The 15,527-nt window shown below is 41.2% G+C and overlaps 1 protein-coding gene across 1 annotated transcript in view; it reads left to right on the forward strand.

Annotated features, from left to right (window-relative positions):
- The window catches only part of MYRFL (myelin regulatory factor like), a 106,043-nt gene that overhangs the window by 75,552 nt on the left and 14,964 nt on the right, over positions 1 to 15,527 (forward strand). The window contains exons 14-18 of the mRNA XM_069489467.1: positions 7,398 to 7,561; positions 8,158 to 8,221; positions 12,448 to 12,533; positions 15,301 to 15,375; positions 15,454 to 15,506. Coding sequence (XP_069345568.1) covers positions 7,398 to 7,561; positions 8,158 to 8,221; positions 12,448 to 12,533; positions 15,301 to 15,375; positions 15,454 to 15,506 — 442 coding nt within the window. The remainder of the gene's footprint in view (positions 1 to 7,397; positions 7,562 to 8,157; positions 8,222 to 12,447; positions 12,534 to 15,300; positions 15,376 to 15,453; positions 15,507 to 15,527) is intronic.

A 15,527-nucleotide genomic window follows, 5' to 3' on the forward strand; every position in this document is an offset into this window, starting at 1 on the left:
TGAGACAGGAGGTTCTTCTCTGGATGCACAGCAGGAGTGGGGTGTAGGATGCACACAGACTTAATTTTACAAAATACTGCCTAACTGTTGGTCAGTTCTAATTCAGAACAGCGGCTCATGAGACTTGCTGTTTCTCTGTATCCTCATCAACACCTGACATTATCAGACTTTCTAAATTTGGCAATTCTGATTGAATAAAGTGGCATCATATTGTTTCAATTTGCCTTTCTCTGATTAGCAGTAAAATTGCGCATCTCTTTCTCATGTTAGCTTTAGGTTTCTCCTTCTGTGAATTGTTTTGGGTCTTTTTCAGGATGAGAATATAACTTTTCACTTGACTCTCTTGTTTTATTCGTTCTCAATACTCTCAAAAATAAAACTAATATACCAACTCTATGGCAATGGCTTAAGATAGTGACAATTATTTTCCATTTCAATACCTTGTTGGCTTTCTTTCTACTGCTAATTACAGCTTAAAACTGTATTATTTACTTGTGGTTTACCTGTTGGTGGCCAATCTCCCCCACTAGAAAATACGCTCTGTGAGGGCAGGGAGCCTGTTTGCTTTATATAATTGTTTTATCCCTGCACTTAGGAGAGTGTCTAGCATAGCACAGGTGCTTAATAAAGAATTATTGATTCTTTTCATTAACTGAATATTGAGCTATGTGTGTTGCGTACTGAGTAGGTTCTGGGGAGTCGCAGGACAAAGTTGCTGCCTTCAAAAGGAGCTCCCTGGTCACTTGAGAAGACAAGAAATTAAATAATTACAACTGTGACATGGGCTAGTTCAACTGAAAACTTGTCTCAGAGGATTCAAGCCCTCTCCACAGAAGATTGCACTTAAACAAAAATAACAAAAATTAAACGAGAATTCTAAGGCAAACAAACAAGGGCAACAATAGTACACACAATTTTAAGCACTTTTATGAATTTTATGCCCTTCCCATGGAAGGCAGAACATCAAAACGTGCCACCCAGGGAAATGAGCCCAACAGTTATTCTCCCTGCAAGAGAAATATGCATGCAAGGGAAGCCTCTCCTCCAGGGACCCGTGGAAAATCCAGCTGGAAGCCTGAGCTTCCACGCCATCTCAGCAGCCTGCTTTTCTGGTTTTGGGATTCTATTCTTTTAAACCCATCTCGGGGCCTGGTGAGCTCTCCACAAAATAAACTCTTGGACAAAGATCTAAAGCTGAGTTTATTCAAAGCCCAAACAATTGCCAGGCACACCCATTGGCCGAAAACAGTTTTTCTCCCTTTGGCAATGAGTTTTACAATGCTTCATTACAGGCTGTTTTATTCCCATGATTTTATTATAAAACATCAGTCCATGCAACATCAGATGCATCATTTACCACAAGGAGAGATTTTCAAGTCTGTGATGCTCTCTTACTGGGAAAGAAATAAGGGCCTATTTCATCTTCTCAAAGCGTTCTTTGCCATTGGGCTTAGTTACTGACATTCAGTGTTGTTGAAAAGAAGACAAGTTGTCATTCCCAAAGAGAGGAGAAATCAACCCCTCTGCCCGGCAGCGCCTCCATGTTGCAGACTCATTATCTTCAGGCCTGAGAGGGACCAAGGAGCTTCCAAGCTGTGTTCCCTACGCAGAGTCCACGGGCTTCTTTGGGTGGGGGTGCGGGTGCAGGGGGATCTTAAGGGCTTTCATCTGTTTCCTGAGCCAATCCTCTCCCAAAAAGGAAAGGACCTAACCCGGGTGGAAGCCAGTTTGTTGGGTATAATCAAACCACTAGTCCGTGGCACCGAAGGTGATAAACACTAATGTTTGTTTAATTCACCCACATGTCTATGGGCATTTTCTAACATGGAAAAGGAATTTGGACCTTAGTTTTTTTACTTTTCTGAGAGAAGTCTCGGATAAAAGAATAAACTGGCAGTTGGCCCCTCTCTTCATTTCATTAGAGAGCAGCACTACAACCTCTCAATGCCTCATGGCATGAGCCAACACTGTAAGAATATTCATTCATTTAATCATCAGATATGTACTGAGTTACTACTCTACGGGAGAACCACGTGTGGATGAGATGTGAGCCTACTCTCCAGGAGTTTATAATATAGGTAAATCTGACACCAGGTGTAAGGAAGGTGGGACAGGTGATGCAGGTAGAAGCAGCTGCACCTGCTAAGTGCAGAGACTAGAGGAAGTGTGCTAGGTTAAGCGAATGGCTAGAGATGGTGAGAGCACACAGCGTGAGGGGGACTGTGGTGAGAGATGAGTTTTAGATGAGGGGCCCACTCTAAGCTAGATAATAGCTGTGATTTCACAAATGCCTCCCTGTTGTTTTCATGTGCACATAAACTTGCCAAACTGCCCCAAGCATCCATTTAGAAAATACGCTCATTCTGTCCATGTGTACCCTGGCCCCAAAGCAACTCTTTCAAACAGTGGGTGAAAGATCCTTGGGTGATTTGAAGCAGTTGCCACTTTTTCCTCCACGGTCTCATTAGCAATTTTTGGTGGCGAGCTGGTTTAATCGTTTTTACATTGTGTTTCAGCTGAGGTAGTGGGCCCCATTTAAACTGTTAATAGCTGACAGAGTTGAGTAATTAACTAGGTTCAATTACAAAATTGTCCTTAACCAAAGTGGGTATCAAATGGGGACACTTTTCAAAATGCCCTGGCCTATACCCGTCTCAGCCCTAATGAACCCAAACCTTACATGGGGTCTGGATTCCTCGTTAAAAACTGCTCATACAGACCTTATCACTTGCATAGAAAAGGACATTTTCAGAAAACGCTAGACTGTATTTTTGAACGTATCTATACTGGCTTCAATGTGATGATGGAAGATAGAAGTCACAACTCGTAAGTATCTTAGTTAAGAGTCATCCCCTAAAAGATGTCCTGGAAATTTACTTTTTGGTCATTTTCCATTGGATCTATAAAGTCAGGGCCAGCCATAATTATAATCAGGAAGGTAGCAGTAAATTTCCTCTCCACCTTTATTTCCTCTTGAATAAGAAAACATATGAATTATCTCCTTGCCTGTTGGACCTGGAAGATATATGGTGCTAGCAAATTTGAGTTGGGGACGTTAGAGCTGGCTTTTTATCGTTATTGACAAGTAACCAGATGATTGCAGCCATTGCTCGTGCGGCATGAGGCAGTACTGAAAGTCCTGTCGGGGACGACATTGCAGAAAGAACTTACTGGGATTTAGCGGGGACTTAATCATCATTCTCCATGGTCTGCTTTGGTTTGGGCTAAATCATAAATTAATGTATCAATTGAACATTTTTACAAAAGAAAAAGCAGCCAGTTGCCAAGGGGAAAAAAAAAAAAAAAAAGAGTATAAGTAGTGCCAGTGAGGATGGAGAGCAATGAGTAGATTTGGGAGACTCAGGATGTGGAGCTGACAGTATTGCATGTTAGACCGCCTCCCTGGGGCAGGATGTGGGAAGGGGTCAGAGAGGACCGCTGGGAATCTGTTTTGGACGCCCGGTGGAGATCGGCTGGCCATGTACTCTGCTGTAAACAACACAGCTATAATCATAGTATAAGGCTCTCTCCAGAGCAAACGTAGTAAATAATCGGGTAACATTTATTATGATTTAGAATCACAGAAGGCTATTTTTGTCTTCATGATTTCTGTTTATTTTTATTAAAACAAATTTAGTAGTAAAGGAAAACCTGTACTGGGATTAGAAAATTTAGAAGGACTTTTGTCAGGAATTTTTGTTTTTGTTTTGTGATTTTTTTAAAACCATTTTTAATGAAAAATTTAAACATACACAAAATGAGAGAGAAGAGTAACGAAGTTCCATGTGTGTCTCAATCAGATTTCACGTTATCAATTCTTGTCCAGTCTTATTGTATATGAACCCCTCACCAACTGCCCTCCCCAACCAACTGGATTATTTAAAGCAACCTCCAATATCATACCATTTCATTGTAGGTACTTCAGTACTTTTTTATTTTTTTTTAAAGAGAAGGACTGCCACTTAAAAACTGAACTATTGTACTATTATCACACCTAAAAACTTACAGTAATTCTTTAATATCATCAAATGCAGTTGGTGTTGAAATTCCCCGATTGTTTTCATGTGTGTATATAACAAAGAAACAGATATATGCATATGGTTTTAGCAGTCATTGAGGATTATTGCCTAGATCGTGTTTCCTTAGGGGTTAGAAAATAGTGACACTCTGTCATTTCTTCTTTGTTGATTCTCTAGAATTCTTCTAAAATGAAGAACTTTCCCTTATCACATATGTAAATGATATATAGGGCAGGCAAGATAAAACTTGATTTTTTTTCTTTATTTACAAGTTTTCAGAAAAATGAGTTGAACACCTAATATCCTCTAAAGGTAGCCAATAAAATATTTTTAAAAATTGAATAGAATTTTGGATGCTTTTAAAACACATTTGCTTCTTTGATCTATTATGGTAATTAGTCCTTTGATGTCCTATCTTTGGCCAATGCGTATTTCTGCAGTGAGCTCCTGGAGTCATTTTGACAAAACCACAGTACACTGTGATAGCTTCCTTGTTTTCTCATTATAAAATACGCCAGTTTCATTTCATACATTTCCTACTCCAAACCTGGAAGGGTCCTGGTTCCTTTCAGTGGGAACGGTATCAATAGAGACAGCAACAAGGGTTGCTCATCATTTGTAGTCCCTTTTAGTGGACATAGCTAGAAAATGTTTTTGTTTTTGTTTTTTTTTTTAAATAGAATATATCAGGATTTTATAACAGTATTTCTAATCTAAATTTAGCTTTGCTAGGCTTTTACTTACTGTTTTCATTTTATATTTCTTTTCTTAAATGCTAAAAATCTTGGTTTAAAACACTATTAACTTAATTTTGTATTTGCTTTATCCAACTGTGTATGTGTGTGTGTTATGTGTGCGTGTGTAATCCATCACTATTATTACTAACAATATGATCATTGAAAAGTTTAGGATTTCTTTGCTGGTTTTTGTTTCTTTGTTTTTGTCTTTAGGATATATTCCTTTAGGAGTGGACAGTCAAATTACTGTTCTTTGAAGTCCTTTAAGATAAATCTTCTCTGCAAGGTTAAACCAGAAACTCCATCCCCAGTTAGGTTCATTTGTTTTATGTTGCTTTTCATTTTTAGGGAATACTTTTCAAATTCTGGTTTATATCTTATAATTATTTAAAATACTCACATTATTCTAAAGGCAAATTTATAAAACAAGGTACATTCAGAGGGCCTGGCTTCTACTCGTTTTGTCCACCTTGTTTTTTTTCTTCCCATATGTGTAAAAATTTTAAATTAGTTTTGGTTTATCCTTCATTTTTTTTAGTGTAAGAAAATATGAAAATATTTTTGTATTCTCCCTTTTTCTTAGACAAAAGGTAGCATACTATACATACTCTTCTGTACCTGCTCTTGTCTGCTTATATTATATCCTAGACTTTGTTCCATAATGGTATATAGAGATATTCTTCATTTCTTTTTACAGTTGTGTAGTATGCTGCTATGTGAATGTACCATCGTTTATTATCAGTTCCCCTATCGATGGACATTTGGGTTGATGTCAGTGTTTTTATTTCTTACCTTTTACCAGGAGATCTATGGACTAGATTTCTAGAAGTGGAATTACTGGCTCAAAAATAAAAACATATATAATTTTGCTAGATATTGCTAAATTCCACTCCAAGTGACTTTATCAATTTGTGTTCTTTGGATAGATTTTGAAAGATATCTGGTAAGACTTCAGGAAAAATATAGGGTTTTCTGATGACGTTTGAGAAGCCAGTAGGATGTCTTTTTTTTTTTTTTTTCCGTAAGTTTTCTTAAAGCAAGCATAGGTCTCTAAGATCAGGCTTTTAGTCATTTTGCTTCCCAAAGAGGAAGGCTTTCTGTTTTCCTAAGCTGCTAACTCACTGCACCTTTCAATTCACTTTTGTCCCTTCTTCCTGAGCATTTCTTATGGGCAAAAGCATGTGCTAAATGCTGGTGAGATACACAAATGAATCAACATAATTGCTGCCCTCCACAAACTCACGATCCGGGTTGGGAGACACATAACACCTGATACAAGACAAATGGCCAAGTTATCAAATTGAACGTGCTTTGAGGACATTGTAGAAGAGAGGGGTGCCCTCCGACCAGTGGTCTCTTTGGAGATCCTGGGTACAACGGGGTTTGGACTGGCTTGAGGAAAGCCATTTTTATCAGAGCTATTAGAATAAAGTCTCAGACATGGGAGAGTGCAGGGTGTCAGGGGACTTCATTAGATCTATTTGAGAGAGTCCGCCACTGTTTCATGAGACACACCTCTCTTTAAACTACATAAACTAAGCCTTAAATCTATACCGTGCTAAGTGATTGCTTTACAGTGTTTGAAACATTCAGAGCTTTGGCTTGGGTGATGAGACTCTCAAAGGCACACAGCCCTGAGTTTGACCCTTAACCACAAAACAGTCTCTATTGACCTCGAACTCATCACTTTACATTCATGGACCCACCTCTGTGAGATTCTGAAAGTCCTGTGGGATTTTTGAACTTGTAAACAGAGAGAGGGAAAGGAGGGGATAAGTCTTGGGGTTGGGGTATGAGTTGGCCAGAGCTTTCCAGGGTTTTTGTTATGGCTGAGAGGTAACTGCACGTGTTCCTATGACGACTGACATGTGTGGGTGGGGAAGCGGATGGCCTGGACTCCTAGCTTTGGTTGGTCTCCCCTTTCTTTCTCTTTCTGAGGTGTCAGTGACTTTCTCTGAACAGGAAGAATTAAGTACTTTTTGGTTTTTGTTTTTTAATTTTGCTTGGAAGTTAGGCTGAAATATAAACTGTATAGGACAGCTCATGGAATGTTTGAGCAGAAATTGACATCTCAAGAATTATCCTTTCATTTATAGATGAAGAAACTGAAGCCCAGAGAAGTTATTATGTTTTGCCTGAGATCTCACATTTATTAATAGTATGGAGCAGGATTCAGAGAAAAACCCAGGTTTTCCTTCCTCCTTCACCTGAGCAATTTGATGCACCTTTTGCCAGGGAAAGCTGGAGTCATTTCTTACGGAGATCTGGTGATGAACGCACAAATCAACGTTCAGAAGCCTATTCTTTCTTTTTATGAGTTTTAACTATAGCATAATGGCAATTGAAAATAAATCTTTGGGTTCCAAACTCAACAGTGTCCTTCAGCTCCATTTTTGAGTTACAAGGACATATTTCCATTTTATTGAAATTGAACAGAAGCAGTTTTACTGTACAGCCAGCAGTTTAGCAAGACCTCTTTAAGTTTCAAACCTCTGCAGATTTATCTTGAATGAACTTGAGGATGTGCGTGTATATAACCGTTTGCAATGGTGTATTCCAGCTGTCTTTGAATGGGCTATGGACAGCTCTCTGGTGGTCTCAAACTGTAAATTTATGCAATCCATATGATTTTCCTTTTTAGGACCAGATCTTTATGGAAAATGTAGGTGCAGTGAAGCAGCTCTGCAAACTAACTAACAACCTTGAAGAAAGAATAGAAGAGTTAGAAATATGGAACAGAAATCTGGCCAGGCTAAAACGGCTAAGTAGCTGGAAGTCTTCAGCCAGTGAAGCAAGCTCAATCAGGTACATCTAAGATCTCCATAGAAATTTCTGAAATGAGATTGATCTAAATGGTCTTTTTGATGAAACAGTGACCATTATTACTTCCTGATAATGAAGTCCCTATTTTTCTTTTAGGATATTTTGGAACATGATTGCCTTAGGGGATAACTTTCTTATTTTTTCTGTTACTGCTTTAAAAATAAAACAAAACTTGAGGCATCTGTTTAATAGCAGTTGTTATAGCAAGTGCTAAACTTTAGCAAAAGGGTAGCTTCTCCTTTAATGAGGAGAGGTGGCCATTTCTAAATTTAGAAAACCATGTTTGGGCTTCAGGGAAAAAAACTTCATTATTTTTTTATTGCTTAAGGAGGTAAATGCTCATTTCCTGGGGTCTAGTTTTGAGAAAAAGAGAAATGTAATGTTTAGTGCATTCATTTATGCTTACGAAAATTCTTTTCCACAAAAGGAATTCTCAATTGCTTTGGCTTTTCCTTTTTCAAATTATCACTGTATTACAAAAGAAAGTCATGATGCTGTGTTAGTGACAGCCTGGGCTTTTGTCATGTCACTCCTGGAGAGGTATTTGAGTAGTAACCAATTTTCTCTCTCTTTTAAAGCAAATTTAGCAGAGCTGTTGGTGCATCTTCTCCAAGAAGAGCCATTCACAAAAAACCCAACAAGGTAAATAGATAAACTTATGATGAAAAGATATGATATTTTCTTTTTTCTTTTTTTTTTTTTGAGACAGAGTCTCACTCTGTTGCCCGGGCTAGAGTGAGTGCCGTGGCTTCAGCCTAGCTCACAGCAACCTCAAACTCCTGGGCTCAAGCGATCCTCCTGCCTCAGCCTCCCGAGTAGCTGGGACTACAGGCATGCGCCACCATGCCCGGCTAATTTTTTGTATATATATATTTTAGTTGTCCATATAATTTCTTTCTATTTTTAGTAGAGACGGGGTCTCGCTCTTGCTCAGGCTGGTCTCGAACTCCTGACCTCGAGCGATCCACCCGCCTCGGCCTCCCAGAGTGCTAGGATTACAGGCGTGAGCCACCGCGCCCGGCCATGATATTTTCTATTAAAAAAGTCTTTAGAGAAATTGAACAAGAATTTTTTTCTCATTTATTTGTTGAAAGATTCCTGAGTTTGCATCCTTATGCACTGCAGGTATTTAGATATTTACCTTTTGATAGATGTTAAGTGGCTTTCTAAAGAGTGAAAGTTTAGGAAAATGAGTACAGAACATGTCCATTTCATAATTATCTGCCAGTGTTGTTTATATTGTCCTCATCAGATCAAATTCGTTGGCCTCCACATACACATGGCCCTGGGCTGCAAGATCTGTGTGTATGCCTTGACCCCACGTAGGTCCTAATCTTTGGCTTCAGAAAATCCCAAAGGACTTCAGTTAATCCTCAAATCCCTTGTTTGCCTTTGATATTGAGTACTAAATATGCAAATGGAATAATAGGTATTCACTTACTCGCAAAGGTTATAGTATGATGGTTTTATTGATGAATAAAGAGAGCTTTTATTAAGTAGGATAACATTTACAGTAAAAAGTGAAGGTTAATCATTTATGAACTTGAAGGACAGCTTCTTCATCACAGAGAAGTGTCACTAAGGGAGAATTATCTCAGAATATTAACTGTTAATAGAATGTACAGTCTATGAGACCGGGCCCTGTGTCTGCCTTCTTTAGTCTTGTGTTGCTGGGTACTAGCACATAGTAGGCACTCAAGAAATATTTGTCAAATGAATGCATGAGTGGAGAACCCAGTCTGCAAATATTCCCTGAAGCCTCACAATTTAAATTAAAAACATTAAGTGGTTCAGTGTGTTGGGCATGTGGACACAGGGACTTACACCGGACTTAAAGAGCATCCATTGAACTCAGAGACCTCCTGCCATCACTGTAGAAGGCCTGTGGGAGGCAGACAAAGATGAGTCAGATGTGATCTCTTCTCCTAGGGAATTACAACACAGCCAGGGAAGATGAGAAGAAAATACAAAGAACAGTTGTACCTGGATGTGATAAATGCTGCAGAGGCTCAGAGCACGCAGGAGTTTTATGAGAGCTGAAACTTAAAGGAGGAGTAGGCTTTGGCCAGACAGCAAAGGAACTGCAGGAGAGGTTCAGATGGAATGGCATAAACAAAGCTCTGGGAGCTGGAACTGGCTTCCTTGAAGGATTAGGTGGGAGTTGGTTAGGGAAGATAGTGGAAGATAAGGCTGGAAATACAGATTAGGCTCTGATTTCCTGGACTATCAGACCGTGGAGTTCATTTGATAAGCTATGACCTTTTGAATCATAACAATAATCTCTAAGTTGTTTCGTTTCATTTCGTTTCTTTTCTTTTCTTTTCTTTTTTTTTATCTTTATAGACAGAGAAAAGGAGGCAGCATAGCATTGTGGTTAACAGCCTAGATTCTGGAGCCAAATTTTTTGTTGTTGTTCAAATCTTTACTTTGTAATTTATTAGCTGTGTGATCTTGGGTGAGGAACTCAGCCTTCTTGTACCTCCTTTTTCCCATCTCTAAAATGGGGATGAGAAAAGCACTTGCCTCATAGGGCAGTTGAGGATTATTGCGAGGATTAAAGAAATTAGTATATGTAAAGCCCTCAGAAAGGTGCATGGCACATAAGAAGTCCTGGTAAGTGTTCACTGTTATTAATGTTTTCAAACTCCCTATGTCAGTGATTGTCATACTTTGCCATATGTCAGACTTGTCCAGGGAGATTGATAGAGTACAAATAATGGAAATGTTTGCTCCCTCTGTGCTGTCTTGGTGGGAGAGCTCAGCTCTTTCTGTGAGGTTGATTTTCCTTTCCATGCCCCCACCAGCCTGTTAGGTATCCTCTGTTCCTTGGGGCCTTCATGGGTCCCTGGGTCACTGCAGTGCTTGTGTGTGGGTGGTATGGGTGTGGGTGGGGAGTGGTACTCTGGGCTTGGGTGGGAGTGTTCATGAGCAGAGTGCTTGCTGTGGGCAGTTGATGGGCATTGCCAGGTGGTAAGCCTGGCTGGGCCCTGCCTCGACTTCCACACAGCTCCCACTGCTGGCCAAGACGGTGCTCTTTCTGGAGGAAGGCTGAGATCTCCTGCTCTAGCTCTCATCCAATACCTAGGGTTTCTCTTCCTTCCTCTCCTTCTCCAAGAGGCAGGTGGGTGATTCCTCCTATATGTAGGGATCAGAGTGAGGTGGGAAGCTCCTCAGGATTCAAGTGAGAATTCACTGAGTATTTGGAGGAGGAGGAGAAGGAGAGGGAAGGAACAAACATAGGTAAATACTTTTCACTATCTTACCTCTTACAGATTCCCAGCCCCTACCCTGCCTCAAATAAAACCTATCGAATCAGAATTTTCCAGGATGTTAGGCTTTTAACAAGCTCCATAGTAATTCTACGCACACCTGAATTTGAGAACCATTACCCTGTTGAATGGCTCTACCCAATAATTCTGAAAAATAAGCAGTCATTATTTAATATTCCTATTTTATTGATATGGAAAATGAGGATCAATGACATTTAGATAACTTAGGACTCAACTTCAAGTCTGACTCCAGGTCTTAGGCCATTTCCCTGTATTAGGTCAAAGAATTAGGAGCAAAAGCATGGAGATTTAAAATAATCCAACAGCTGTGAGAGTAGGTTGAAGGGGGAAGTGCTTATCCTGAGACTAATACTATTTAATTCCAGTTGATTCAATAAATTTCAGTGAGTTCATTCTCTGTGCAGCACAGTATTAGGACATCCCCAGAACAGTTCTAGTGAGACACAGGAACAGCATAAACCATTGACTTCTTGGTAATCAGAGTGGATTCCAGCTGTACTTATGGATGACTCAGCTACAATAGCCCTAAGGGTTTGCATGCTTGTCAGGAAAGGTATATTTAATCCTAGCTCCCCCCCCCCCCCCATACTACATTGTCGAGCATTTCCTCTAGTCAGATAATCAGCCCAAGAAATTAAATCAAAGACCAGTTTAAAGCTATTTCTTAATTACCACCAAACTCTAATACCTTTCCGACCAAAAGCACGATTCTACCTTGTATCCCCAGAAGGAAGCAAACAGAATACTCCCTGTTGCATTGGTAGGAAGTTCACATTTAAGGAGCACCTTATTTAAGTGGGCAGAAAACCTCTCTTCTTTGTTCAGCCAGATGCCCCACCAGTTCCACAGCTGTCTGTCCTGGAGCTCATGGCCCATTCCCCACAAGCAAGTTTTTACACCAATATGTATCAGTCCTTAAAGTTTGTCTCATTCACAACCTAGAGAATGTAATTTACTCATTTTCATATCTTTTATAGTGTTGTACATAATAGTGCTTAATAAATATTCACTAAATGAATATAAGAATAAATGAGACACAGGCCCAGAGCTGTCCTTATTAATAGGTGGAAGAATTGGATACCAATGTTATAGTTTAAGGAGTGCTTAGTGGAGTTTCATGGCATAAAAATCTTTTCCATGGTTTGTCGTGATCCCTGAAATTCTTCCATGAGAATTTATTTCTTCATGTCTTGAAGACCTTTTGATTTTCAAAAGTATCCTGTTAAAAGAGATGGACATCTGGGTTCTGACAGCATCTTGTCTTATAGGTTTTTTTCTCTCTCATAAAACTATAGGAATAAGTGCCAAATGAATGGCACAGCCCATTGCCTTGCAGAATGGCGGGGAAAAGAGAGAGTCTGTAGCCCAGAGTAGCAGGGAAGGGGAGGGATGTGAGTTAAGCTTAGGAAGAATATTGTTTCCAGAAAGAGGAGGAGGGAGATGTAAATTGAAGCAAGCTCTGGAACCGTCCATCCCAAGGGAGCAGCAAAGATTCCTGCTGGGAGCAATTCTTCAGGCTTTCTTCTCACAGTTAAAAATCACTAATTTATCATTTCTCATTACTGAACCTTTTTATAGGTTTATTTTTCAGGAAAAAGACAGTCGTGTCCTAACTGGGTTTTCCAGACCTTGGTTATAACTCTAATTGCTGTGATGGCATTTTGGTAAGAAAAACTTTAACGTTGTGTTATGTCAAGCTCTTTTTTTTCCTTTCTATCTTTCTTTCCTTACATATGAACTGTGGACTGACCTTCTATTTACTTTGAAGACAAGATCAGGCACTGACCTTTGATAGCTTAGAGGTGAGGGAACCCTTTTTAAACTTACATTTTGAAGAAAAGAGCACAGTCTTTCTGCACTTAAATGTGAGATGAAGGATGATTTTTTTCCCCAATCCACCACTGTGCTTTAGCAGCAAACTGTGCCTTACATGTGTGTGTGCACACACGCACACATCTTTCTTAGCTTTGCAAATAACGTTCTCAAATTCCTTGTTTTCCTTTCTGTCTACTTGGGGGAAAGAAGTGAGTAGGAAATCAGGGACAGTCCACTCTCCCTTGGCAGCTCATATTTATTAGGATTCTTCTGGGTTCTTCAGTGAAGACTTTATACCAAAGGACACCAAGAAGTATAATATGATGAAATTGTAGCCAAATAAAGCAGTTAAACCAAACAAATAAAGTAAGGATGACAGTATTTGCTGTGCAATTGGGTAACTTTTGGTACCATCCTTCCTCTGTGCAGAGGTGGGAGTCATCCCTCCCCAGAACGCAGGGCCCTTCCTCAGGCCTCTGGCCTTCAGGCTCTCGCTCCTGCTGGAATGCCCCTAGCCCTTGGGCTCTGCTCATCCCGCCTGCGTTCTCTTACCTGTCTTCTCTAGACCTTTGCACACACCTTTCTTGTCTAACTGTCCACATCATGAGAGCAATGTTTATCTATCCCTCAAAAAAATGCTTTGTTAGATTGGCTTCTGGGCCTTGTCTTAGGGGAGACAGTCATTCTCAGAGGGAAAGCAAGCGATGGTCCCAAGGCGCTGCTTGTCCCTTGCTCTAAGCAGCTTCCTAGCTACAGAAGACAGTGGAGTCTCTCTGTGCCCTTGTCTCCCCTTAGTGTTTTCACTTTTGACTTGCCATTGACCACTGTAGGGAGATGCCCAGGTATTTGACACCACTACGCAGAATTCCCATGAGAAGCCTTTGCACTTTTCTCACTCTCCTAAATGTGCTTATCTTCTTCTGCTGGGATTTGAACTCAGGACTGTCTGAACCTCTACCTTCAGCAGACACACTTACCATTCTCTAGAGCTGTGGTCCCCAACCCCCAGGCTATGGCCTGGTACCAGTCCATGGCCTGTTAGGAAACGGGCCACGCATCACCACCTAAGCTCCGCACCACGCCCTACCCACCTCCCATCCCTGGTCCATGGAAAAACTGTCTTCCATGAAACTGGTCCCTGGTGCCAAAAAAGTTGAGGACCACTGCTCTAGAACTTTCTCTAGAGACATAGATTCCCAGCACAGCAGAAAGGTTATGGGACGTCTAATTGCAAGGCAAAGAGACTGCTTTTTAAACATGCTTATCAGATCTTATAATTTTCAAAATTGTTGACCACTAAGAACATAAATGAGAGGTGTTAGGCTTATCATCTTGTTTTGGCTTATGGTATACCTGAGAAGAGTCAAAACCAGAGTTTGCTCCCAAAGAAGGGAGCAGATACCCATTTCATCCTATGGTTCTGCAAGTCTCTGGGCTACGCATTGTGGCAGATGCCAGAGACAAATCAGAAAGAGTATTTAAGGGTTAGTAATGAGGAGATGGAGAGTGGGAGATGTGCAAGAACAAAGAAGGGGAGACTGGACCACAGCAAACAGTCACCAAGGCGACACTGTAAATTCCATCTGACGGCATCTTGGGGGCTTAGCATCACTTCTCCCAGGCTGGGCTGTGCCTGCTGGGCAGTAACCAGCTGCTGCTGGGAACGCTTTGGGAGCTCACTCTTTATGAGTGGAATTCCAACATGTGGCGCATTTCCTTGTGTATACTTAATGATGCTAAAGCCACCACCTTGGATGGGGAACAGTATAACGAGGAGTGGAGTCTGGAGAACCAGGGGTGAAGTCACGCTGTCAGGAAGTGAAGTCAGGCAACCGTGTGTCAAGCCAGCACAAAATGGAACTGTGAAGTTCTCAGCGGACTTTTCTGTGTGGCTCATGAGAGAGTTCCAAAGACATCCCCGAAAGAGGAGAGGGCTGAGTATTTGGAGGCATGAGCATTGATGGGAATAGCTTCCCAAAGCTCAGAACCTTTAAGGAAAGCTTCCATTTGGGTAATCGTGGGGAAAGACATCCTCATTGTTTTGAAGTCACACAGTGTGGAAATGAATGCTTTATTGCATTTCTTTTCCTTCCTCTGCCCAATTTGGCATATTGTGCTCTGAAAAGACAGGCGGCCGGAAGGAAGATGTCAGAGAAGCAGCCCAAGGGTTTGGCATCCACAGCTGACTGAACCTGCGCGGCTGCGACCGTGCAGACGACCTCCGCCAGCGGATGTGAGCCTTGCTCCGACTCTTTCCTGTGAGGCGCAGAGGGCTGCCTCCAGCCATCGACACGCTTCCTCCTGTAATCTTCCACTAGTGACAGACGCTGGAGACAGCTTGCCAGGGCCAGGGGGCTGCTCGGTGGAAAAATCCATCAGCGAGGAGTACCCCAGGAGCCTCTGAGCTCCAGGAAGCCCGGGGCTTTTTCTCACCAGGGCAGAAAGCATACTGTGCTGGTTTCCATGGTGTTTCTGTCAGCTCTGGCCGTCCCCTCCCCCTCTGCTCCCATCTGTGTGGCCCGTTGAGAGTACATCTTCGGCCAGCTGGATGTGTGAGATATATCTGGAAACAAATCTGCCACATAATGTGTGGTTTTTTGGTTTTTTTTTTGACAGTGCCTTGACGATAGTCTCCCTTTACATACTTAGCTTAAAAGATCAAGACCGACATGCCTCCAGTCTCCCTCCAAGGTGAGAGTTCAGATGTCACATTCCTTTGGGGAGAAGGATTCTTGCAGGCCCCTCATTAATCATTTCGTTCTCCTCCAGCAATCCCACAGGCTCTCAGGAGCCAGCTCTGCCACCCACAGCCTCCTCCTCAGGTAAGGTCTTTGCGTTCCTCA

This window comes from Eulemur rufifrons, chromosome 16 (genome assembly GCF_041146395.1).
Source record: "Eulemur rufifrons isolate Redbay chromosome 16, OSU_ERuf_1, whole genome shotgun sequence".
NCBI lineage: Eukaryota > Metazoa > Chordata > Mammalia > Primates > Lemuridae > Eulemur > Eulemur rufifrons.